The sequence below is a fragment of the Panulirus ornatus genome, chromosome 58 (assembly GCF_036320965.1).
Source record: "Panulirus ornatus isolate Po-2019 chromosome 58, ASM3632096v1, whole genome shotgun sequence".
Lineage (NCBI taxonomy): Eukaryota > Metazoa > Arthropoda > Malacostraca > Decapoda > Palinuridae > Panulirus > Panulirus ornatus.
Genome location: NC_092281.1, coordinates 12676037 through 12701451, shown reverse-complemented (window position 1 = coordinate 12701451; position 25415 = coordinate 12676037). Strand labels below are relative to the sequence as shown.

At 36.9% G+C, this 25415-nt stretch overlaps 1 protein-coding gene across 5 annotated transcripts in view; it reads right to left on the bottom strand.

The window, feature by feature from the left end:
- LOC139766521 (uncharacterized) overlaps positions 1 to 25415 on the bottom strand; it is a 185941-nt gene that overhangs the window by 17604 nt on the left and 142922 nt on the right. The window contains exon 7 of one of the 5 annotated variants that reach the window (XM_071695275.1): positions 7906 to 9757. The exons of 2 other annotated variants lie outside the window; for them this stretch is intronic. In XM_071695275.1, coding sequence (XP_071551376.1) covers positions 9275 to 9757 — 483 coding nt within the window. In that variant the 3' untranslated portion in view covers positions 7906 to 9274. Of the gene's footprint in view, positions 1 to 7905; positions 9758 to 13743; positions 17576 to 25415 lie in introns of those variants that run through there. 2 more of the 5 variants (XM_071695279.1, XR_011716913.1) reach the window with 2 other exon arrangements.

Genomic DNA, 25415 nt, shown 5'->3' with positions numbered 1-25415 from the left:
ATATATGATACACCAGCTGGAAGAAGAGATCATGTAGTGCTCAAGTTTTGAATATATGATAAAAGAAGACATAAAAAAAAAGCACAGGTAACACAGGAAATAAAGAGATATAATCACTCAAACTTCACAAACCTCAATAAATTCTACGGTAACGTAGTTTGGGAAATGGAATTCAGTAGCCAAGAACCAGGGCTTTGTGTTGAGGGGTTCTGTGAAATTTGATGGACTAGAAGCATTAAGAGGGTTAAGTAAGGAAGAGGAAGGAAAGGTTTAATAAAGATGTCATAAACCAAAGAAATTTCAAGATATACACTGTTGAAGATATGGACTGCACTCTTGCCAGCTAGCAACTGCAAGGTAAAAGAAAGCATGGAATAAGTATAGCAGGATCAGCAAGGAGGAACAAAGAAACTTTGAAAAGAATATTGTGGAAAAGGTAAGTGAAAATCCAAAACTTTTACATAATTTCAACAGGAATCATTTGTCAGTTAAGGAGCAGTTTTTCAGGCTAAGAGTTTCAGCAAAAAAATCATAGAGGATGATGTAAGGATAGATGGGGAACTGAATAACAAGTTTAACAATGTTTTCACAGTGGAAGACACTATAGCCTCATCACTAGTGAGATGGAATGGGGAGGAGGTTTTGAAGATCACTGAAATGTCTAGAAAAAATGTTAACAATATTTAAAGGACTTGACCCAAACAAGACTTGTAGTCTTGAAAAATTTTACCATAAGTGATAAAGGTGTGTGCAGATATGCTAGATAAACCACTCTGAGATGTCACTGAAGAGAGAAATGGTGCCATGGAGATGGAAAAGAGTAAACTTCATACTTATGTATATGAAAGGAGATTGGGAACAAGTGTGGAACTACACTAATGTGTGTGGTGTGAAAGGTTCTGGAAAAGATTATTAGAAAGCAAGTTTATGATTTTCTATGGAGAAGAAATTTCCAAAAGAGAGACAACAGGGTTTTAGGGAAAGGAAGTCATGTGTGACTAACCTCTTAAGGGAAAGGTTGGTGGACTTTCTGTATCTAGACTGCCAGATAGCATTCAACTCTGTATCACATACGAAGCTGATTAAAAAGCTGGATAATTCAATCAAGAATGAGGGAGGGAAACTCCTATGATGGATATACGATTATCTCAGTGGGAGGGAATGAAGGTCTCATGTTAGAAAAACATTTTTCAAATGGGTTGATGTACCCAACAGAGTGCCAAGGGTTTGGTTCTGGGACCATTACTCTTCTTGATCTATATCAATGGCCTTCCTGAAAGGTATGGAATCTTAATTGCATATGTTTGCAGATGATTCCCAGGTCATGAGGAAAGTGAAAAGTTAGGAAGATTACATCAGCTTACAAGAGGACCTAAGCAGACTCCAGACTCCAAAGTTGGTCTAAAACATGTTTGATGAAATTCAACCTACAAAAATGTACTGTTATGAGGATGGGACAGAGTTAAAGATGTCCTTAATATGATCATCACCCAGCAGGAAATACGTTTCAGGATTCTGTGAGGGAGGACTTGAGAGCCATTATCATCCCTAACCTGTCATCAGAGCCTTATATCAGTAGAACAGTTAAGGAGACAAACTGTCTGCTTGCAAGCATCAGAATAGATCGCAAGTAAAAGGATAAGGAAATATTTAGCATGCTATTCATGTTGTGCATAAGGCCAAGACTGGAGTTTAGTCACCACACCTAAAGAATCACAAAGAACTTATAGAGAAGGTACAGAGGAGGGGAACAAAGATAATACCAGAATTAAGAGAACAAACTACAGGAAAGGGCTGAAGGCTTTAAATTCATCAACCTTGAAAGAGAGAGAAGACTGAAGGGTGACCTGATCACAACCTTTGAATTTTCAAGAGATCAAAGATGTGGACAGTAGACAGTTCTTTGAGAGATGTAGGGATAGGGCAACCAGAGGACTTAACATTTAACTCAGTACAAAACTTGTAAATAAAGATAGTATAAGCAATGGATGACTGGAACAGATTGACTGAGAACATGGTTAATGCAGACAGCATACATAATTTTAAGAAGTTGTATGATAGAGAATGTTCAAGTGATGGGGCCCCACAAGTGTAAAAACTCACTCCCAGTACAATACAAGTAGGTAAATAAATACTCACACATACAGTGGAGAGAGGGCGATTGCCAAGGGAATGGAAAAGAGCAAACATCATATCAGAGTATAAAATATATCTAAGTGGAAGGGTACAAAGATGTATGTAACAGGAGCCTTCATCAAATGGGTCAAGGTGACCAACAGTGCTACAAGTCCCATAATTTTTTTCTTTTTTTTGGTTAGAGGTTCAAGTCAGACAAAAGTCCACATCAAAACTGGGACTTATTTGAAATATGAAATGGACTATGAAAGGGAAAAAGAAAAGAGTGGAAAACATTTCCAAATTTTGAAGGAAAAACTGTCTTAAAATGTGTCAGGTCACAATTATTGGGGAAGATATGGGAGGGCATAATTCCAATGCTTCGAGGTGTATGGAAAGAAACAGTTATCAAAATGGCATACCCATTAGTTGCCAATGGCCACACAGTGATCATGTGACACAGCAGCTTGCTGAGTATTGCATGGTCTACATAGTGGTGGGGGCACACATGCAGCCAGTTACTTTTCTTGATCTATGTACATGACTTATGAGATAGTATGGAATCCTATCTGAATATGTCTGTAAGTAATGCAAAGGTCATGTGGGAAGTGAAAGTATAAAGGATTGCATCAACGTACAAGGGGATCTAAAAAGACTCCAAAGTTGGTCTTATACATGGTCTATGAAATTCAATGCAAACAAATGTGAAGTACTAAGTATGAGTAATACGCCAAAACCACAGGCCAGTAACCATTACCTGGCCCCAAAGACCTTTCCATGGTTTCCCCATCTGCTTCATATGCCCTAGTTCAATCCCTTGACAGCATGTCTGCCCCTATTTACCAAATCACCTCAATTCACTTTATCCCATGCATGCCTTTCACCCTTCTGCATGATCAATCCCACAGCACTCAAAAATATTTTTTACTCCATCCCTCCATCTTCAATATGGTCTCCCCTTTTTCCTCATCCCCTCCACTTTTGACACTTATACTCTTTGTCAACCTCTCCTCATGCATTGTCTCCTTATGTCCAAGCCATTTCAGCACACTCTTCAACTCTCTCAACCACACTGTTCTTATTACCACACTCTCTTACCCTATCATTTTTTATGCGATCAACTCTTCTCATTCCACATATTGTCCTTAAACTTTTCATTCCCAAAACATTCTATCTCTTCCATTCATTCTCATCTAGAGAAAACAAGTGACACCAAACAACACTATTGGAACTACTATACCTTCAAATATGCCAGTCTTCACCCTCCCAGGTATGTACATATCTACATTGCATGGGGTAGAACTACTATACTTGTCAGCCCATCTCTTGAACTTTCTCTTCTATCATACAACTTTTTCACCCACTGACTACAATGTATTACATATGGTATGGGAGGCCTTGGGCAGTTAACTTCGAGTATGCCATATGTGTCCTGGGGCTTTCAAGAATCCCAAGCACAATACTTAACAGAGCAGAGATAAGAAACAAATTACGAGTAACTCAGAAAGTGTTTCTACATCTTCAGCTTGGCCAGCCAATAAAACAAAAATGCCAAGGAGAATAGTAAATTATTTTTGCAATGCCAAGGCAGCATTGAAGAATATGTATAAATGATGTATACAAACCCAGATAACGTATTTAAATAATGGAATACAGTATATATAATCATCATTGGAAACAATGTATTAGATCAATCCTACATGGTTTTTACTTCCCTAATAACCTTGGCATAATCATCAAATATATCCAGGGTCAAGCCCAGGTCAAGTGCATGCATCTGAATCCTGGTTGCAGCAGTCAGTCCATAGTCAACCCAGCTGCTCATCCTCCCCTAACGGTTGGTCAATAAAATGGGTATCTGGCTTAGGCTAGGGTATATGTACATGGCATAAATGAGATGGCTTTGATTATGGCACTCAAATACCCATGCTGTATCAGCTAACATAAAAAAAAAGGTAGGATTCCAATCTCATCATGTTTCAAGTTATTTGTCATGTACCTGCAATACACCTTTAGCATAAAAGAAATTTCATTATCTTTTCTGCCCCTCCTTACTATCATGTTCTCTTCTGCACAAACCAGGTTAGACCTCAGCTCTTTTGGGAGGTTTGTGTTCTACCATTCCCATAATGTTGGAGTTGCTACCTCATACAAATTCTTTGAATTCCAACTTCTTTCCACTTGCCACAAGGCCCCCTGCATTAGTGTACAGAACCTTCAAGGTAAGGTTTGTTCCAGCCTCCTCGGGCTAAAAGTGGTGGTTGTTGTTTCTTAACTCTGGCCTGATCCAGTTCCTCTCATTTTTTGCCTTTTTCTAGTTTCTCTCTCTTGGTCTGTCTCTCTCTCTTCCCCTGGTCTGTCACTCTTGACAAACACTCCTTTGAACCTCTTTTTTGGCAAGTTCATTCGCCTGCTTAAGTACCTCTTGACTACACATTGTATCCAATGTTACCCTAAGTGGCCTTCCCTAATGTGTTGTCTGCGTTTCCTCATTTTCCTGACTTCTTTTATTTATCCACTTTTCTTTCTTATCTCCTTATCTCCGTGGCACTAAGTAGCCTTTGGACCTGTTCCTTTTCTGTGCTTTCCCTTTCTTTCTTGTCTGGAAGATGATCCTCTTCCAGCCCAAAAAGCTTCACAGACCTGCACCTGATAACCTCCCTCTGTACAGCATCACTCATATGCATAGTGACTCACTTTCCATTACTCCTACGGTTTTACTATGTCCCCTTCATCTAAAAATCTGTACATATATTGCTGCATATTTCTCTTGAATGGTCTTTGCCATTCTAACTCTCATCAATTTCACCAAATGCTTCCCTGATGGTCCTGTCTCTGACTACATCCACTGCCTTCTTAATGGTTTTACAAAAAAATTCACTATACCTATCATCTTCCACCCTAAAATGTACTTGTTATTGTCTGCCCTCCCGTACATTTAGTAATGTTGAGAGCAACTTCCATATTTTCAACTTTACTGTCATCATTAGTTTACTTATAATGTCCATCTCTAGTGCTTTCTGGCATTTTTCATTGTCCCTAAATGTCCACCAGTTTCCTCATTTTGACCTTACAATCCAACTTTAATACTCTATAGCTCTTTTCATGATCCTTGGCAATATTCTCCATTTTTTCACCTTTTCCTTCATGTAAATTCAACAACCTAATATCTCTGTAATTTGAACATTCACCTCTTTCCCCTTGGCTTTTATACAATGACACTATACATGCATTCTGTAATCCTCAGATACTTAATCATGATCCATATTTACACTAAAAATCCTAACTAACCAATTACCATCAAAGTCATCCCCTTTCTTTAGAAACTGAACTGCAATACCACCTTCCACATGCCACACATTTTTCTCAAACATGCCAGCACTGCTTCCTTAAATATCTTCCATTCCTCACCTATTCCCCTAGCTTCAATTAGTCTCACCTTTTGCCATTCTACACTTAATCTTGCTTGGTGATTTTCCAAGCTCACTTACTTTTACCATCCTCTTCTCACCTATATTGTTTCTTCTTTCCCAAAAACCCTTTCCTACATCAGATAAATATCAGACATCTTAACAGCTGCCCCTCTCAGCACATTCACATCCAAGAATCTCTCTTTTGCATGAATATCAGTGAGTATGCAATCTAATAATACATAATGCACAGGTTCAAATTCTGGCAGCAGTAGTCGGTCCATAGTCAAAACAGCTGTTCATTCCCCCTGAGGGGTTGGTCAATAAATTGGATACCTGGCTTAAGCTAAGGTGGAAGAATGGAGTGAAAATAGATTTTGAGCGATCGGGGCCTGAACATGCAGGAGGGTGAGAAGGGTGCAAGGAATAGAGTGAACTGGAACGATGTGGTATACTGGGGTCGACGTGCTATCAATGGACTGAAACTAGGCATGTGAAAATTCTGGGGTAAACCATGGAAAGGTCTGTGGGGCCTGGATGTGGATAGGGAGCTGTGGTTTCGGTGCATTACTCACAACAGCTAGAGATTGAGTGTGACTGAGTGTGGCCTTTTTTGTGTGTTTTCCTGCCACTGCCCTGCTGAAGCGGGGGTGGTGGTGCTGTTTCCTATGGGGTGGGGTGGTGCTGGGAATGGTTGAGGGCAGACAAGTACGAATATGTACATGTTTATGTATATATGTATATGTGTATATGTTGATATGTACATATATATATATTTTTTTCAAATTTTCCAAAAGAAGGAACAGAGAAGGGGGCCAGGTGAGGATATTCCCTCGGGGGCCCAGTCCTCTGTTCTTAATGCTACCTTGCTAACGCGGGAAATGGCGAAGTTTGAAAAAAAAAGAAAGAAAATATGTGTGTGTGTGTGTGTGTGTATGCGTGCATCTGTGTCTGTGTGTGTATGGATGGGCCATTCTTTGTCTGTTTCTTGGCACTACCTCACTGACGTAGGAAACAGTGATTAAGTATAATAATGTAATAAAAACATAATAATTTCTTTTTCTTTCAAACTATTCACCATTTCTTGCGTCAGCGAAGTAGCGTTAAGAACAGAGAACTGGGCCTTTGAGGGAATATCCTCACCTGGCCCCCTTCTCTGTTCCTTCTTTTGGAAAATTAAAAAAAATAATGAGGGGAGGATTTCCAGCCCCCCACTCCCTCCCCTTTTAGTCGCCTTCTACGACACGCAGGGAATACGTGGGAAGTATTCTTTCTCCCCTATCCCCAGGGATAGTTATATAATAATAATGATATATATATGTGTGCACGTGTGTGTGTGTGTGCGTGTGTGTGTGAGTGTGGTAGTAAAAAGAGTGGTTGAGAGAGCAAAAGAGGGTGTGCTGAGATGGTTTGGACATAAGGAATGAATGAGTAAGGAAAGGTTGACAAAGAAGATATATGTGTCAGAAGTGGAGGGAACAAAAAAACGGCTCCACAGACCAAATTGGAGATGTAAGGATGGAGTGAAAAAGATTTGGAGTGATTGGGGCCTGAACATACAAGAGGGTGAAAGTCATGCATAAGATAGAGTGAATTGGAATGTTGTGGTACACTGGGGTTGATGTGCTGTTAATGGACTTGAATCAGGGCATGTGAAGTGTCCTTTCCATAATATGACAGCTACAGAATGGATGTGAGCATATGTAACCGATTCCTTGTTTGTTCCTAGCACTACCTCACTAACATGGGAAATAGTGATCAAGTATGAATATATATACATTTAACACCCCCTCTTAAAAAATTACACCAAACGTGAAAAGTCATCTCTGGTGAGGCTGTATCATTTGGAGGACAGCTTTGTCAGAGAACTTTAACTCCAAAGGAGTTTACATTTACCTGTTTCTAGAAGTAATGCAGCCTTGGGCTGCAGGAACTTTTAGAAAGGCCCTTGGCAACATCAGGACTCTTTATAAGAAATTGGTCCTGAGGTAATCATGAATAAATAGAATATATCATATATATTCACAAATTTAGTTTTTTCTGTTATAGGGTCTGGGACTATAAAAATCAGTCTTTCAAACCTTATGCCTCACAAGGATTTAAGGAGTATTGCATGTTAATGTATCTCACTTAGGTTAAGGCTCTTACTACATTAGCTTTCAACTCAAAAAGAAAAGTCATATGCAATGAAGTGGTCTTTCATTGGCATAAATTCATTCAAATTTATATTCTGTTCATTCATAAATCTGCTCAGGCATGGATTTTCGAATAAAATGAATTCGTCTTTATGTTCTTAACATTTCCTCTCAAGGACATATTGAAACTTAACAATCTTGTCAATATCATGTGTCATCACACAATGGATTAAAATACATGCATAAGAAAAACAGACTTTATTTGTAACATCACTATGCCTAAGATAAAAACAAATAAGGATAACAACTTTATCTTATTGAAATGAAGAATATTTCTCAATAGAAATTATCTTAATGAAAAAAGGTGTTTTTTTAATCTCAATAAAAAACCTTTAAAATGAACACACGACTCAAAGTTGCTTATACGATGTGGTGTACTGTGCCAAACGAAGTTTATTTCATAGACTATTACAGAGTCATGGCCTCATAATCTATAGCTGGATGACATCTGATTATGACTGCCTTTGCAAAACTGAAGAGTCAGGTGTTCTTAGGTCTTAAGATTAAAGAACAACCACTAACTGGCACACCAAGGCAAGCAGCAATGTCATTCATAATGAAGCTGCTTTGGTTTGAGCATGGGTATATTACCAGTTATTCCATCTCATTACTGAATCATTTGCCATGCTGGAACATTCAGTAAAGAATAAGCATACCCTCTCATTCTACAAGACGAAAAAAACTCTGGGAAAAAGACAGTGCTGATGAAGAGTTGACACAATGATGCAACCAAGATCTGCAGACAGAATGATAAGAATCAAGTTTTGATGCACACACATACTAGGCAAAATGCCTAGGGGGAGATATATAGATGTTCCATCTGCATGATGTTCCATGACATATCATTAGTAAACTTTGTGCAAGCTAACCCCAGGACCATTGTATAAACATATTAGTAACCAGATGGATCACACACCTGCTCACAGGTGCATTTATTTGGAAGTTTGTTCTCCTAGCTCATGTTTTTATGTTCAAAATCAAGATCACTCATGAAAAAGATAAACACAAACAACTAAAGGCTTCCACTGACAATACACTTCTTTTATTGGTATAGATCACAAAATGAACAGGTGACATTTCACATATCACCAGTGGGGGTTCAAATTCTATATGTGTTTGAGAGTAATGTAGATAATGAGTACTATTTAAAATTATAATTCTTAAAAACACAGGTCTATCTAATTTTCTAATGTTAATGTAGTCCAAAGGCTGTCACTGTATCTACACGCACAGGCTGGTGTGGGAAGTAATTCATATCAAGAACACATGGGAAGTGCATGTTTCAATTCTTTACTTAACAGTATATACGGAAGAAGAACTGCTTTAGCTAAATCTGTACAATCTGCAGTAGTACAAGTGCTTGCCTCTTATCACATACTTTCAGAGGCTGACATCACCACTATACAATAAGTTAGTTACAATCATTTGCAACATATGCAGCAACAAAAATAACAAACCTTATCAGGCAACTGAGAAGCATCGTGGAATTCATACATGTTAAGTGAAGACATGAAAGTTGGTAAGAAAAAAAATTACAATAATATATATGTTTTTTTATTGTGATGAAGGTTGATATGATGTATCACTGGAAAATGTACTGTAAGAGGAACTAGATGACATTGTCAAGTTTGATGACGAGACAGTATTAGAAGTTCCTGAATATGAAACATTAGGTTGTGAGGATGCAGGCACTTGGTTTGAAGAGATCTGAGGTGACGTATTTGATGGGGAGGAAGATGCTGGAAGCTGGGATAATGGTGTTCGTGATGAAACATTAAGGAAAGAAGAAGATGGTGGCAGCTGACGTGAAGGTGTTTGAGAATGCATGTGTTTCCTCCTGAGATGTTCTTTGAGGTGGTTCCTCCGGGTAAACCGGCTGTTGCAGCGGTGGCACCTGAAAGGCTTCTCCCCAGTGTGTAATGTGATGTGCCGCTGCAAGTAGCTGGGGAAGGCGAAGGTGCGAGGACAGTATGGGCACTGACGGCCACCAGAGTCTCCAGTCAACATCCCTGCTGCCATGGCCTGCTCTATGGCACCCTATGGGAGAAAGACACCATTAGCCAGGCAGGGAGGATGATGAATGAAGAATGCAGGCCTGTCGAGTACCAATACAATTCTCATGTGGCTGTCCCTCTTTTCAAACAAACTTTGTCCTTGCCTATAAATCTTCCAATTACTTATTGCCAAATACTCTTAGCTTGTAAAGAATTTTGTCCCATTTGTTGTCGTGGGTGGATATAATATTTCAGGGCAAATATTGTTCCAAGTTTCATCTATGCATCACTTATGACATCTAAACTGAATCTTAGGCTCCTCCATCAAAGATGTACAAAATAAATCATATACGACTGCACAAAAGTAAAAGAAATCTGGCTCTTGTTTACCCATCACAGACGAATGATCAAGAAATGACAGAAGTATATTTCCTGTCTGTCATATCTGCTAATGATTTGATGATGAATCCACTCTGCTAGCAGAGATACCATAGGTTCACCCTTTGGTAAACTCTTCATCCAGCTGTGCATTGCACTTATCATGTACTGATGAAACAAAGCTTTACACTGCAAAACAGTGGACTCTGATTATTGACTATAAGATCAAAGAGATGGAAAATGTGCTGTAGAAAACTGATTTTATGAACAAAACCAAGATTAACTGTTTGCTTCTTTCTCTAACAACATTTATATATCAAATTTCATTCATAAATGCTACAGAAAGTATTCAGTCATGGAAGTTTTCTACAAATCTGAATGTCTATCCTCTATCTTTGTTGGAAGAATGAACTCTTACATTGGCACTTAAAAAGAATGCAATATGATTTATGAAAAAATTTGATATTGAGATTGAAAAGGAAATAACCTAAAGGCTTTTGTGTTGCAGGACAACAGTCTTCATAGTGAGACTCATGCATCATATCATTTGTCTAAGGATGCATTTTCAGTCCTTCACTGTTTTGAGATGATATCAAGAAAAAGAAAATACAACAAAAAAGTGGTTCTTCTGCTCTCTTCCTTGCAGCTGATTCTTCTTAATAGAGGGAATAAAAATTACATCAAAATAACGTAAACACATGCAACATAATACTACCAACTAACATGAAAAAATAAGAATAAAAGAATAACGTGAGATCACAGCACGCACTGGCATAGGCTGAACAAATGGATGGTGGCTGAACTAATTCAAGATAAGAGTAGTAAGGGCATGACTTCCATTTTGCATTTTCATATATCTGTGATGTAACAACAGTAAATCCTAAATCTGTTATAACTAAAATAAGGCATCACTACCAGTATTATATAAACAAATCTAAATATTTAGATAAATAGATAAGTGAACAATAATAATAATACTAATAATAATAATGATAATAATAATAATAATAATAATAATAATAATGATAATAATAATCATTATCATTATCACTATTATTATTGTTACTATTATCGATAATACAAACAATAATGATAATAATAATCTATCATTATTATCATATTTGATTGCCATTTCCCGCATCAGCAAGGTAGCACCAGGAAACAAAGAATGGCCCATCCACTCATATACGCATATATACACAAATCCCCATACACACACACATATACATATCAACATATGCATATATGTACATGTATATACATGTACCTATTCATACTTGCTAGCCTTCATATATATACATTCATCCTTGCTCGCCTTCCTCCATTCCTGGTGCCACCCTGCCCCACAAGAAACAGATGAAGAAAGGCCTCATCTGCTCTAAATAATTCTTCAGATATTGTGTGTAATGCACCAAAACCACAGTTCCTTAACCACATTTAGGTCCCAAAGACCTATCAATGGTTTACTGTACACGTTTCACATGCCCTTCAGTCCACTGACGGCATGTTGACCCCAGTATACCACATCATTCCAATTCGCTCCATTCAGCACATGCCTTTCACCTTCCTGCATGTTCAGGCCCCGATTGCTCAAAATCTTTTTCACTTCATCCTTCCATCTCCAAAATGATCTTCCTGTTCTCCATGCTACCGCCACCTCTGAGACATATATCCTCTTTGTTAGCCTTTCCTTACTCATTCTCTCCATATGTCCCGACCATTTCAACACACACACACACACACACACACACACACACATACATATATACACATAAATCATCCCTGGGTATAAGGGAGAAAGAATACTGCCCACGTATTCCCTGCATGTCATAAGAAGTGACTAAAGAGGTGGGAGCATGAAGCTGGAAATCCTTCCCTAAAGTATAACTTATCTTAAAGAAGGAACAGAAAAGGGGGCCAAGTGAGGATTTTTCCCTCTAAAGCTCATTTATCTGTTCTGGACACTACTCGCTATGGCGACTTTGTATGGAAAAAAAAAAAATATATATATATATATATATATATATATATATATATATATATATATATATATATATATATATATATATATCAAAAGAACCAAATTGGTATCCTGAAAATGTCACAAAAAAATAGAAGAAAGCTTTGCTTTTCTGTTTTTCTGTTCCCTCAGAGTTAATTTGGATATATACATACATACATATATATATATATATATATATATATATATATATATATATATATATATATATATATATATATATATATATCCCTGAGGTAGGGGAGAAGGAAATCTACCTCTGTATTCCCTGCATGTTGTAGAAGGCGACTAAAGAGGGGAGGAACAGGGAACTAAAATCCCCTCCACTTCTTGTACTTTGATTTTTAAAAGATGAAATAGAAGGAGCCAAGCAGGGACTGCTTATCCTCCTTCAAGGGTCAGATTAGGGTGTCTGAATGTGTGTGGATGCAACAATGATAAGAAGAGAGGAGAGATAGGTAAAATGTTTGAGGAAAGAAACCAGGATGTTCTGGCTCTAAGTGAAATGAAGCTCAAGGGTAAAGGGAAAGAATGGTTTGGAAGTTTCTTAGGAGTAAAGTCAGGGGTTGGTGAGAGTACAAGAGCTAAGGAAGGAGTAGCACTTCTCCTGAAGTGGGAGTTGTGGGAGTGTATGACAAAGCAAATCTAGATTGATGAGGGTGAAACTGATAGTGGGTTTCGAGAGAAGAAAGATCATAAGCGGCAAGTGTTTTGGGAGCAGTTGAGTGCAAGTATCCGCAGTTTGATGGGTGATTTAAACATGAAAGTAAGTAGTAAGGGAGTTGAGGGTATAATTGATTCACATGGGGTATCTAGTGTTATGAATGGATATGGTGATGAGCTTGTGGAGTTGTACACTGAAAAAAAACTGGTTTTTGGGAATACCTAGTTTAGAAACAGAGATATTCACAAGTATACATATACGGGTAGGAGAGATGGTCAATGGGCATTATCAATTATACATTAATTGATAGGTGTGTAAAAGACAGACTTTTGGATGTAAATGTGCTGAAAGGGGAACTTGATGGGATGCCTGATCGCTATCTTGTGGAGGTTTTCGAAAAAGAGGAAACAATGTTGAAAGAAGAGAGTGGTGAGAGTATGTGATCTTGGAAAGGAGACTTGTATGAAAAAATACCAAGAGAGATTGAGTGTAGAACGACAAAAGGTGAGAGTAAAATGAAGCAAGAGGAGTGGATGAAGAATGGAAGGTATTAAGGAAAGCAGTGATGGCATGTGCAAGAGATGCATGTGGCATGTGAGAGGTGGGAAGTGAGGAGATGAGAAAGGGTAGTGAGTGGTGGGATGAAGAAATAAAGCTGCAAGTGAAAGAGAAAAGTGAAGTGTTTTGGTGGTGCTTACAAGGAAGGAGTGCAAATGGTTTGGATGATGTATAAGAGAAACTGAAAGGAAGTCAAATGGAAGGATTAAGGGATGAAAATGAGAGTTGGGATGAGAGAGTATCAGTAAACTTTAGGTAGAATGAAAAAGATGTTCTGGAAGAAGATAAATAATGTGTGAAAGACACAATGTCTGCAGTTTTGGCTTATATCTAACCATCAAAAATGCCAATTAGATTATGGCAAAACCAACCAGTCCATTTTTAAGGTAAAAATAATAAAATATTTGTCTTTTTCATCTCTTATTATTGTTTGTTACATATATACATTTGTTATGGATTATAGGTACACATATGTAAGTTAGGTGGTGCTGGACATCTGTCATGAATATATCTCAAGCTACGTACAATATTTCTTATGGGGAAAATTTCCCTTCACACCTTCATACTCAATTTCACTACATGTCATGTTTTTCAAGGGCATAACCCTGACATAATTCGAGGGCCCCTGTATGTATGTATGTATGTATGAATATATATATATATATCATCCCTGGCAACTGGGGAGAAAGATTGCTTCCCACGTATCCCATGCATGTCAGAGAAGGCGACTAAAAGGAGTGGGAGCAGGGGGCTGGAAATCCTTCCCTTCAGTGTTTACTTTTCCAAAAGAAGGAACAGAGGAGGAGGCCAAGTGAAGATTTTCCCACTAAGGCTTAGTCCTCTGTTCTTGATGCTAGATAAGTGTTCTGAAGGCATTTATTTGTCTACACCCTTTGTGTTGATGTTTGTGTTGTGGCGAGTGAATGTCAAGTGTGTGTTTTATGTGACGCCCAGTAAGGTAGAGTTTTGCTGAGTGGAAAAGGTTGAGCATTTAGTGTTATTAGAGGGTACAAGTTCAATTCAAGTCTGTCAAGAGTTATGAGGATGACAGTTGATTTCTGTGGGAAGGCAGACATTTTGTTTTGAGGAAGTAATGGTGCATGTCTGCAGCTGCTCAAGTACTGTCGTGGGGCTGTGGTATAAGTCTAAGGATTTTCTATACATTAGAGGACTTTCAAAAATAAGGGCTGCCTGAGGTGACAGGAGGTCTTGCAGGAAGAGACTGAAGATGACTGGAGAAAGAACTAGGCCTGAAGGACTCCACTTAAGAGCTGAGGTTTTTGGAAGTGAAGCCTTTGTGAATGCATTAAACTTGCTAGCTAGCAACTAAGTTGGCTAACCATTTCTAATGATTTCTGTAAAGATTGGTATTAAGTATCTTTTGTGAGATGTAATGGGGGACAGTATAAAATGCCTTGCTGATGCCTACTGTGATAAGCACTATGCTACTGTGCATATGTTTTACAAAGTTCGTGTGCAGCGTGGTACAGGAATGACTAGGTCTAAAGCCATGCTCTTTGAGTGAAAGAAGGTCATGCTAAGTGATTTTGTTGTGGATTAATTTTTCATGATGTCTGGATGTTGATGACAGCAGGGATATAGCAAGATATGAGGAGTTATGCAGTCTGGAGGGCTTTAGGATTCAAAAGCAAATATAACAAAGCTGCAAACTAAATGGAAAAGAACACTCAGAACAATCACCAGCTGCCTAACAACCACAAACATTCAATACCTAAAAACTGAAACAAATATGATTCTAATGCAATATCACCTCAATGCATTCAGCACTCCTTTGGAAGAGCTCTAAACGCCTCTCACCTATACCACTCATTAACCAATAACTAATCCTCAAGCAGAAATAAATTGCTTAATCAAGGTTCATTCTTCCACAGCCTATACCTATAGATTCCTATTCCCCAACATACATGATACAAATGAAACATACACATAGTAATTACACAACAAGCACCAAATAACCACCCTCCCAATCCAAGTTTAAAGTCGTGTCCATTACGCATTCATGTGTAACTACAGTAAAAGCATACACCTATCTACATCCAACATGTCATCTACCCCTATCATCAGTTGAGTATAATGGCTGTATCAATCCTTATTCTTCAGTGACTCCAGATATTCATGCCTGTTTATATCCCTATGCGCCACATGTTCCTCCACTCTATTGTTCAATCTCACCCCTATTTTTATGCTTCCTTCATTTCATTTATATACTCTACTATTCAGTTTTCTCATCCCCATTCTTTCTATATACCTAAACCATACCAGCATTCCATTTTTCTCTCTCATAACTATTTCATGCATCATTATGACATCCTCATCTCTATTCATCCAATCTTCTTAACCTATATCCAAATGAAATAAAATCCATCAACACAGCTTGAATATTCTGTCAATGATCTTGCATATCCATATTTTGCTTAGTAATTCTAAAGCAGGCTGAACAATACTTTTAAAATTTCTGCTATTCTTGTAGATTTAAATCCTTACTACAATAATCTTCCTCAGGCTGCCAACATCTTGATTCCCCTCCATCAACTTTTCAGACATCTCTGCATGTATTCCTACAACCTTACACTCAACATTCCATTGATACATGAAATTCTGAACAGCAAAATTTCAAAACCTGTATTTCACTTCAAAACACTACCAACTTAGCTGCATTAACATTCAGTTTCCTACTATCAAGCATATTTCCAAGTATCTCACAATGACCAAGAGTACCTCTGTCTGCATGTCATGAAATTCCATTCCCTTCTATCCTTTTCCAATTTTATTCATAAACTAATACTTCCAGTCAATTCTCCAATTCTGTTTCATTAACAAAGGCACATAACCAGGGGACATTGGGCACCATATCTTGCCCTTAAACCAATCATTCATCTTTTACAATACCATGTCACAGTATAAATACAAAGCACAAATCTAATGACAAAATGCTTACATAATGATAGATACCTCTGTATCATTCCTTTCATATCTACAAAATAAAATATACAAAGCAACATATTTTCAGCATTTGTGTATTACTGCATTTTGACAAAAGCAGTTGTCTAACATACCTTCATTAACATGATGATATATGCTGCAAGAACTCCTGTCTTCCTAATTTGTTTAATCCTTATATCTCATACTGCATCCAAGTCTTCACACCACAGCACCTAACAGAGGTCATGCATATATAGAAATTATACAGCACTAATGAATTAACTTATTTTTCTTGTAAGCATGTCACTTTCAGACAATTGTATGAAATAAGCATCCACTAATGAAATACTTATCTTCAGGCTACATCATTTCCACACAGTAAGAATAAGAGAAATTTTTCTCTTTTGCACGTTTCAATGCAACACTGATCTTCACTTTAAACAGTCTGCTCACAGGCATTTCACTAGACTGGACAAATGAAAAAGGACATATCTGGTTACCCCCTACTTGAAACTTTTTCTATTCAGCCTTAAGAACTTAAAGTGATGATGTATGTATGTAAGAACCACACTAATTTTTTGACACATCTAATATTTACTCTGTAATACAGTATACAAAATTCCTATCATTTCAAAAGAGTTTTGTATGTATATCATATTTTACTTCATTATCATGTAATATTTATCAATAATGAATGAATGTAAACATAGTCTATACCAGACCCCTGAGGTCTTAACACAATGCTACTCAGTATGCTACAGTAACCCAGAGCATATCTGTTCAATACATAAGAACTGCACACCATGTACATTATTTTTCAACAAAAACAGCTTTGTACTAAAATACTTCTCTCTTTGGAGACTGCTTTTCAATAAAAAATGCTAGAGATGATTCTGAAGCAAGGTAAGTGAAGGGGATTGGACAGACTTTTAAGGATAGTGAATAAATCATATCCTTTGGTACAGTATAAAAATGTTTCAGAAATTATTTCCACAGCTTTCAAATCCTGATTCAGTCCCATGAAAGCGAACCATGTGCCGCTTGAGGTTGCCCTTCAATGCTGTGCGGAAACTGCAGATATTACAGGCAAAAGGCTTCTCTCCCGTATGAGTACGAAGGTGACGTCTCAAGTCTGATTTTAGGCCAAACCTTTTGAGGCAAAATGGGCACTGATGGATAATCCCTCCCCTACTATAGTCTGCAGAGGCTACACCAGCTGGGACATCCGATGCTGAAGATACTCCAGAGACGCTCATCAGCCCCACATCGCCAAAACGTCCGCCATCGCCACCTCTTCCCTAAAACAGGGAAATCATCTTCATTCACTCACACGGTACTAATACCCCAACTTCATTCATCTAAAATTATATACACCAATGTATATACAAGTTGTACATCAAAGAAAGATTACCAGCAACAAAAAACCATCAAACACCACTCTTACTAAATCTACTTATCACTCTAAATCAATAAACTTCAACAAAATGCATTTAACTGAAGTATGCCAATATTTTTGTGCTTAAAGTCAGCTAATGAAGAACCATAAAGAAGATAAATAAACTGTTCAAAATCAGTCACTCAACAAGTACCAGACCTACAACCCACACCCTTCAATCAAAGGAAGCCACATTAACAAAATCTTTGCAGTCAACAAATGGATTCAGTCAAATTTAAGTAAAAGCCAGACACTTCTGATATATGATAATGATAATCAATACTGGCAACTAGGAACCCTAACACCAGCAATCTATTCATTCTTTTTATATGCAGAACATATAAAAAATTCCTTGGCGTAATGGAATACAAAAAAAATCAGCAGAACTTTCCTTTGCAAATATAGAGTTCCAGTAACTGTTCTAAGTATATCACTACTTCATTATTGGTAAACTAGGTGATCACACTTCCTAAGTGATACATAATGCATGATACATATTAACTGAAGGGGATGCATGAGAGACATTCATATTCCAGACTTCTGTTTACAGAATATCTTCATTTTGTCTAAATGAATTATTCATAACTTTCTACATCTCCCAAAGCATCAGAGAAACATCATTACTCTTTCTGCTACTATGTTTAATTTACCATTATCATCACATACATTCTAATCACTCTTTCCTTTTCTCAATATCTTTAAAATTCCAAGACATTCAAAATGGCCCAGTTTAAATGATCTGTACTTTAATTCAGATTTCCCTTTAAGAGTCATTATGCAAAAATAAAATAAAACACTGTATCTATTTCTAAGTCATCTATGTGTATGATATGGTTTCCTTTCATTTCCATTTAAATGGTCTGTACTTCAACAAAGATTTCTCTTTAAGAGCCATGATGTAAAAATAAAATAAAACATAGTATCTATTTCCAAGCCATCTATGTGTATGATATAGTTCTTTTTCATTCCCTTGCATGAATTCATTCTGTTCCTTTGAAAGGTATGAATAATTACACCACATAGAGTGATATGCACTCATGTCAGCTTTATTGGCACTGTAACATCTTCATTGGTAACAATTATCTAACATAAAGATTTTAGCTATATATCCATATTCACCTGACAAAAATGTTAGCTTCATTAATGGACTACTGGGGGTAAACATTCTCTGTGCCTCGGCATGCATTAATGATATCATATGATTAATGCTCTTAAGCATGAAGCTGCTCTCATAAATAAACACATCAATGGAGGATGGAATGAGTAATTTCTAGTCATCAATTTTTGAAAATGTCCTACATGAAAATGCAACTAACCACAAAGAATTGAACTGGTGCCACAAAATTCATATGGATTACATTGTTGCCTTTTGAACAATACTTCTTTTCTATCATACTTCAATATTCATCATCACACATTAGATAATAGATCATCTTTAACTAATCCAACATCATATCTGAAAGTTAAAACAACAAATTTGTCATCCTCATCCTCTCCAAACAATTTCTTTGAAAATTCATGTCCTTCATCTTCCATAAATGCTAAATTAATCCCTCTTGATATTCAGCACCACTGCAACTGAGGTCTAAGTCAATATGCTTCACAAAACCTTTCCCTTATTGTCCCTTACAGTAAGGTTAACAGCCTCAATTCTTTCAAATTCACACCTTCAAGTAAATGGAGGACAAACTGCATGATATTCATGCTGTCATTTGTTAGTTAACTCCTTATATTACACATTATTCCTTTCATGTGATAAAAGTCTTCACTTACTCTATGTTTCAAAATATATAAAACTATCAGCAACATATATCAATGAGCAAATTTTTTTCTTGTAAAAAATGGCTTCCTAAAAAAAAAGGCAAGATCCATTCTAAGAGGAGTGATGAAGAAAATGGATGGAGTAAGATAGATTTTTAAAGATGGAGAGTGCAGTGAGAAAGACAAAAACCTGAATGTTCAGAAAAAAAAAACATATAAAGGATGTTGATATAAACCTCATTAGAATAAAAATCTGAAATGGATACAAAAGAAATACATGAGGAGATAAAGCATAATATACAAGCTACATCATAACTGGAGGTAAAAAGGATGAATGGATAACTCAAAAACTCAAAGAAATGAGATTAGTTTGAAATGTTCTCAACCTCATACATGTGAAGAAAAAAAAGAAAAAATCAGTAATGCTATTACCAGTATGCTTTCTAATTTCAAGCTAAACAAAAGTCATGAGGATTCATTAAATCAAGTCTTTGTTTTCTTTGGGCAGTCTCACACTGTATAAAGTAATACTGAAAATTTTAACAAGAATGTCAGAATGGACAACAGGAAGGTAATTTAATTACTTCCATGGCTGTTGGTATTACCTGTGAATACTACCTTAACCTTATTTTTTGAAGCTGTGAAGCAAAATTCATTCTTTTCTAACCAACAAACAACAGTCAATACTGACAATCACTTCATTCACTATTATGGGAATGACTACACAAAGTAATGACATGAAAGTTTATCAGCCTCTCAAATCACAATCATATGCTGATGAAAACATAATCACTTGTCCAACATCAAAATCCAGTGCCAAGTTCTAGGAGAAGATGAAGCACAACTACTGAATAAATAGATGTGCAATGGAAAATTTTTTTGTTGAATTAAACGTTGAAGATAAAAATTCTCAGCTTATGTCTTTTCAGTGAGACATAATATGATATCATATGATACCTTAAGGACAGAATTTTCAACTAAACTAGCAAATCTACACCCATTCATATCTTTAAAAATCAACAGTTTGTCCTTATCATCAAAACATGTTACAGTACTATCCCTGTCTTATCCTAGCTGCTATTACTTTATAAACAAAAATATCAGATTCCTTGCTTAAATTTGGAAGTCTGTATACCACTCCAAAATTTACCTTTCAAACATTTATAGCACTGAATTTCAAATAAGTAATCAAAGGCTTAGTGTTCTCTACTGTCCACCTTAACTATTATCAGGTGATTTTTTTTGTAATGAGTAAAATATACAACTTATGTAACCTATCCTTATTTCATATATATTACCCATGGATTTCCTTGTTTCATACATCATACTCTGGGATTTTTGCCATGAAGTGATTCTTATTTTATGATTTTCTTTCAACATCTAGTACTACGAGCATACTAGGGTTTATCCATGATTCTTGTATCATGACCCTACTTGGGTTTATCCATGACTGATTCTGGTTTCATGACCATACTTAGGTTTATCCATGATTCTAGAGCCATGACAATACTTGGGTTTATCTGTGATGTCATGATGGCCCATCATTTTCTTTCAAGAGTGACCGACACAGCGAAGGCAAAACACACCCCAATCAAGAACATCCTAGATGAATTTAAAACTTAAAAGAAAGAAATTAATCAGAGTTCTGCAAGTGTTTGTAAACCTTACTCTTAAAGGAAGAAGGGTTATATGAAGAGGGGAAGATAAATGAAGGAAAAGAATTCTCTAGCTTAGCTGTTTGAGGAAAGAAAGAAGCATCATAATAGCCAATCCTTGAGAGGGAGGTATTCACACAGAAACTGTTGGAAGCACCTACCAAATACACACCATGGGTTCAACCTTAAGGTTAGGGACAGTCTTACAACTTACAAGAACAATAGCCAATATAATGCCGATAAAATAGAGTGTGCAACAACATCTCAGCACATAGAAAGGGAAAGTTAGAGAGATGTGACGCCACAAAAATTAATGAGACAGAACTGTTGTTAATAGAAAGGTGGAAGACGAGCCACCCTAGATGCGAGACAAGTAATCCAAACATGGGTGAATTAAACCCTCTAGGTACTAAATACCTGCTCACAAGGAAATTAATCACAAAACCCATACACTCTCCCAGCTTTTTGGAAGCAGACTTCATGATGTCGATAATGTGGGGTTTCCAGAAGAGAGTGGAGGATATGGTTATTCCTAACATATATATGGTATTATAGGGTTGAATTGTTGAGTTTTGAAGTTGAACAGGGTGAAACAAATGACTCTTAGAGAGATATGGAAAGAAATTGCATTTGCCTGTAAGCACTATCAAATTTATCAAGGTTACTGCTTCCCCAATACAATATGTTGAACAGGTCTGATCTGAGACAGCAAATATGATCAGTATGAGAAAGTAAAAACTAAAGGAAGGAGGGGAGAAACAATGAACTGAATTACAAAAAGTGAAATCATCATAACAGAGAATAGGATTAGAAGAGGACAGAAATCATTTACTGAGAGAAGAAAGTGAGTTACAGGACTATACCCTGAAGAACATTACTATTAGTGGGATAATAGACAATTACTGCAATGGTATGGTTTAAGAGGACACTATGCATCAGAGAACAGAGAAGCAAAGAACAAAAGTAATGGAGTTTAGAAAGCAAAGACACACCATAACCTGTTAAAGGGCAATGTGGGATGTTGTAGGTTACAACAAAAGTTTCACCATAATCCCTGAGAGGGGACGACCAGAGGAGAGTCACATACAAAAGGAAATAACCAGTACACCAAGCACTGCAAAATCCACAACAGTGTCAAAGACTTTGGAGTTAGCAGAGGTGATAGCAAAGGGGCAATATGTGCAGAGGTTTGAGCAATCTCTTTTCTAAGGGATGGTCTGTATCAAAGTTTGCTTTCAAGTGGGTGCAAGCTCAGGGGTACAAACCCTTAGAGCTCAATGAGTTATACCTCCTGAGCCATACACCCTTCCACCTGAAGCTAAGAAAGTACTTGAAAGACCTGCATGAGGAGGATATAGGAGATGGCAATTGTTCAAGGGTAAAAGATGGGGGTGAAGGAACAGGTGCTGAATCACCTACAGCTGAGTTAGAGGAAATTAAGGTGCTAAAATGAGTTACTTTATCAGCTGGAGATTTAGCGATATCATCAGATTCATGACCATACTTGGATTTATCAAAGATTCAAGTATAATGACCACACTTGGGTTTCCAACATCTGCATATACAATAACACAATTTTTTGATTTTCTAATCATATTTGGGTTTTTCTTATAATTTAATTCCATGTATCCTGACCTAGAATTTGCTTAAACTTATGCCAGAAAAGCAAGGAATTGTGTACAGCATCACTGTGGCACAATGTTGGGAAACATATCAGTGGAGCAAGGTGTTGTGTAGGTATGACTAAGGCAAGGTGATGTGTAAGGTATGACTGTGGTAAGGAGCTGTTTAAGGTAATACTGTGAAAGCATGTTGTGTTAGGTATCTATGTGGCAATGTGTTGTGTAAGGTATAGTGGCAGGATGTGTTATCACAGTGGCAAAGTGTTGTGAAAGGTATCACAGTGGCTAAGGTGTTCTGCAAGGTATCACAGAGACAAGGTATAAGATACCACAGTGGTAAGGTGTTGTGTATGGTATCACAATGCCCTAAGTACAATAAACTGTGCATCATTGGCTGTGTTCCTTCTTGTATCATAATACTTCAAGGTAATTTCCATTTTAGCTATTAATCCTTATGTCCTTTACAGCATACTGTATCCAGGAACCTTATTGTGGAATCACCTATGTTAGTTATATGCAACTCATCTCAAACCTTATCTTCTACAATCTTAAAAAATGAAAGGTCTTACCACTGTTACTAACTTGGGAAATCTTACCCTGAATCTATTTCTACTATAAAACCTTCATCTTTGATAGTTTCTTTAACCTGAGATTACATTAATTAACCTCAGATTACAATCACAAAATTTACATCCCTATCTTTTCAAATGTTTTAAAACATTTACAAAAGTCTCCTTAAAGTCAGACACTTACCCAACATATGATGTAAATATCTAACAAAATCTCCCTCCCTCCACATTTCTTCCTGCAAAGTACATAAAAATTAGACTCCCAGTACAGTATGTCATGTGCAGAAAAAGTTCCTGATGGATAATGAGCTACATAAAGAGAAATACATGTGTGGAGTGAAAGACATTGCCTTTTGGATTTAATGTATGTAGAATACAGATGAAAGCCGAGATAAGCTTAGGCTGTCTTACCTCTCTATGAAGAAGAAAGAGTACCTGCCTTCCGACAAGAACCTAAAATGAAAGTTTGCTATGAGACAGGGCTTGCATACAGCACTCACCATAGCACTTGACTGTCAATTTTGTAATCACATGAAACTGATTTTAGCTATATGTCTAGTCTTCATTTAAAGTTGCCCTTCAAGGTTTTCTAAGTTGTTGGGAAAGAAGTTACAGTGCCTCCAACTTTCTCGATGAGGTCAAGTGTATCTTTGTTATGACTCTTCGATATATCCTAAATGATTTTTTTTTCTTGCCATGCTGTGATATTTCTAGCAGTAGTAAAACTACTTTATTCCTTTAAGTTCATCTCATGCATAAATCATAATACACTTTTCACCTCCTCTTTCTAGACTACATTATCTGAGTTTTTTAACCTTTTGTGACAGCATGTATGTTCCTCCCTCAGTAATCCTTGTAAAGTATTTCTGAATTCTTTCCAAATCATCTGTTTCAGCTTTTGATGGTGACCATACAAAAAGGCAATATTCAAATTAATTTCTCATATAGAGTGAATATTTTCATCATTAGCTTTCAATCGGTAGAAGTTAAACTTCTCAGTATCTCATCACTCAATACCACTGGCACAACTTTTTTCAAGCGATCACCTACCTCCAGTTTTTCATAATTTCCTTCCATATCAAAATCTTTTCATACCTTGTCAGGTATCATTATTACATTATCAATCATTCACTGACCATACAGAGAGGAGAGAGAAAGAGACATATACATACACAAACAAAGGGATGGATTTAAAAAAGAAGAAAATAGCTCTTTTTGAAGCAAAGCACAAAACATGATTAGTTCCATGACACAGAATATAAAACTGAAAGTTTCATACAAAGACCATGAGGCCTGAAAAAAGTTTTATACTAAAGAGCATGAAGACTGAGAAAGTTCCATACTACAAAGCATGAAGACTAAGAAAGTTCCTTACTACATAGCATGAAGCCTGAGAAAGTTCCATGTTACAAAGCATGAAGCCTGAGGAAGTTCCATATCACAAAGAACGACGTCCGAGAAATTCCATATCACAAAGCATGAAGCCTGGGGAAGTTCCATGTCATAAAGCATGAAGCCTGAGAGAGATCCATATCACAAAGCATGAAGCTTGAGGAATTCCATGTCACAAAGCATGATGCCAGAGGAAGTTCTATGTCACAAAGCATGAAACCTAAGAAAGTTCATTGTCACAAAGCACAAAGCCTGAGAGTGTTCCATATCACAAAGCACAAAACCTGAGAAAGTTCTACACCACAAAGCATGAAGGCTGAGAAAGGTCCATACCATGAAACATGCAGTGTGAAAGTCTCCAAAGAACAGACTCAGCACCATGGAAAAGAGCTTCTAGAGAAATGCTTCCATGTGAAACTGGGGCTTACATGAAGGATTTCTGAAGCAGTCTTTCAAACAAGTCCTTTATTACACAGGACTGACTATATTAAATCTCCCTTTGACAGCTTGGTTGCTGTACTTAATATCTAGCCCATATTCACAACAACTGTGTCAACAAATCCCTTACTTTGTCCCTTCTTTGGTATTCTATGCCTCACATCATATTTCTGCATTTTTTCTTTGTAAATTTATACAAAGTCAACACATATTTCTGCACTGTACTTACATGCCCTGTGTAAATATGCTGGAAAGAAAGCCCTAAG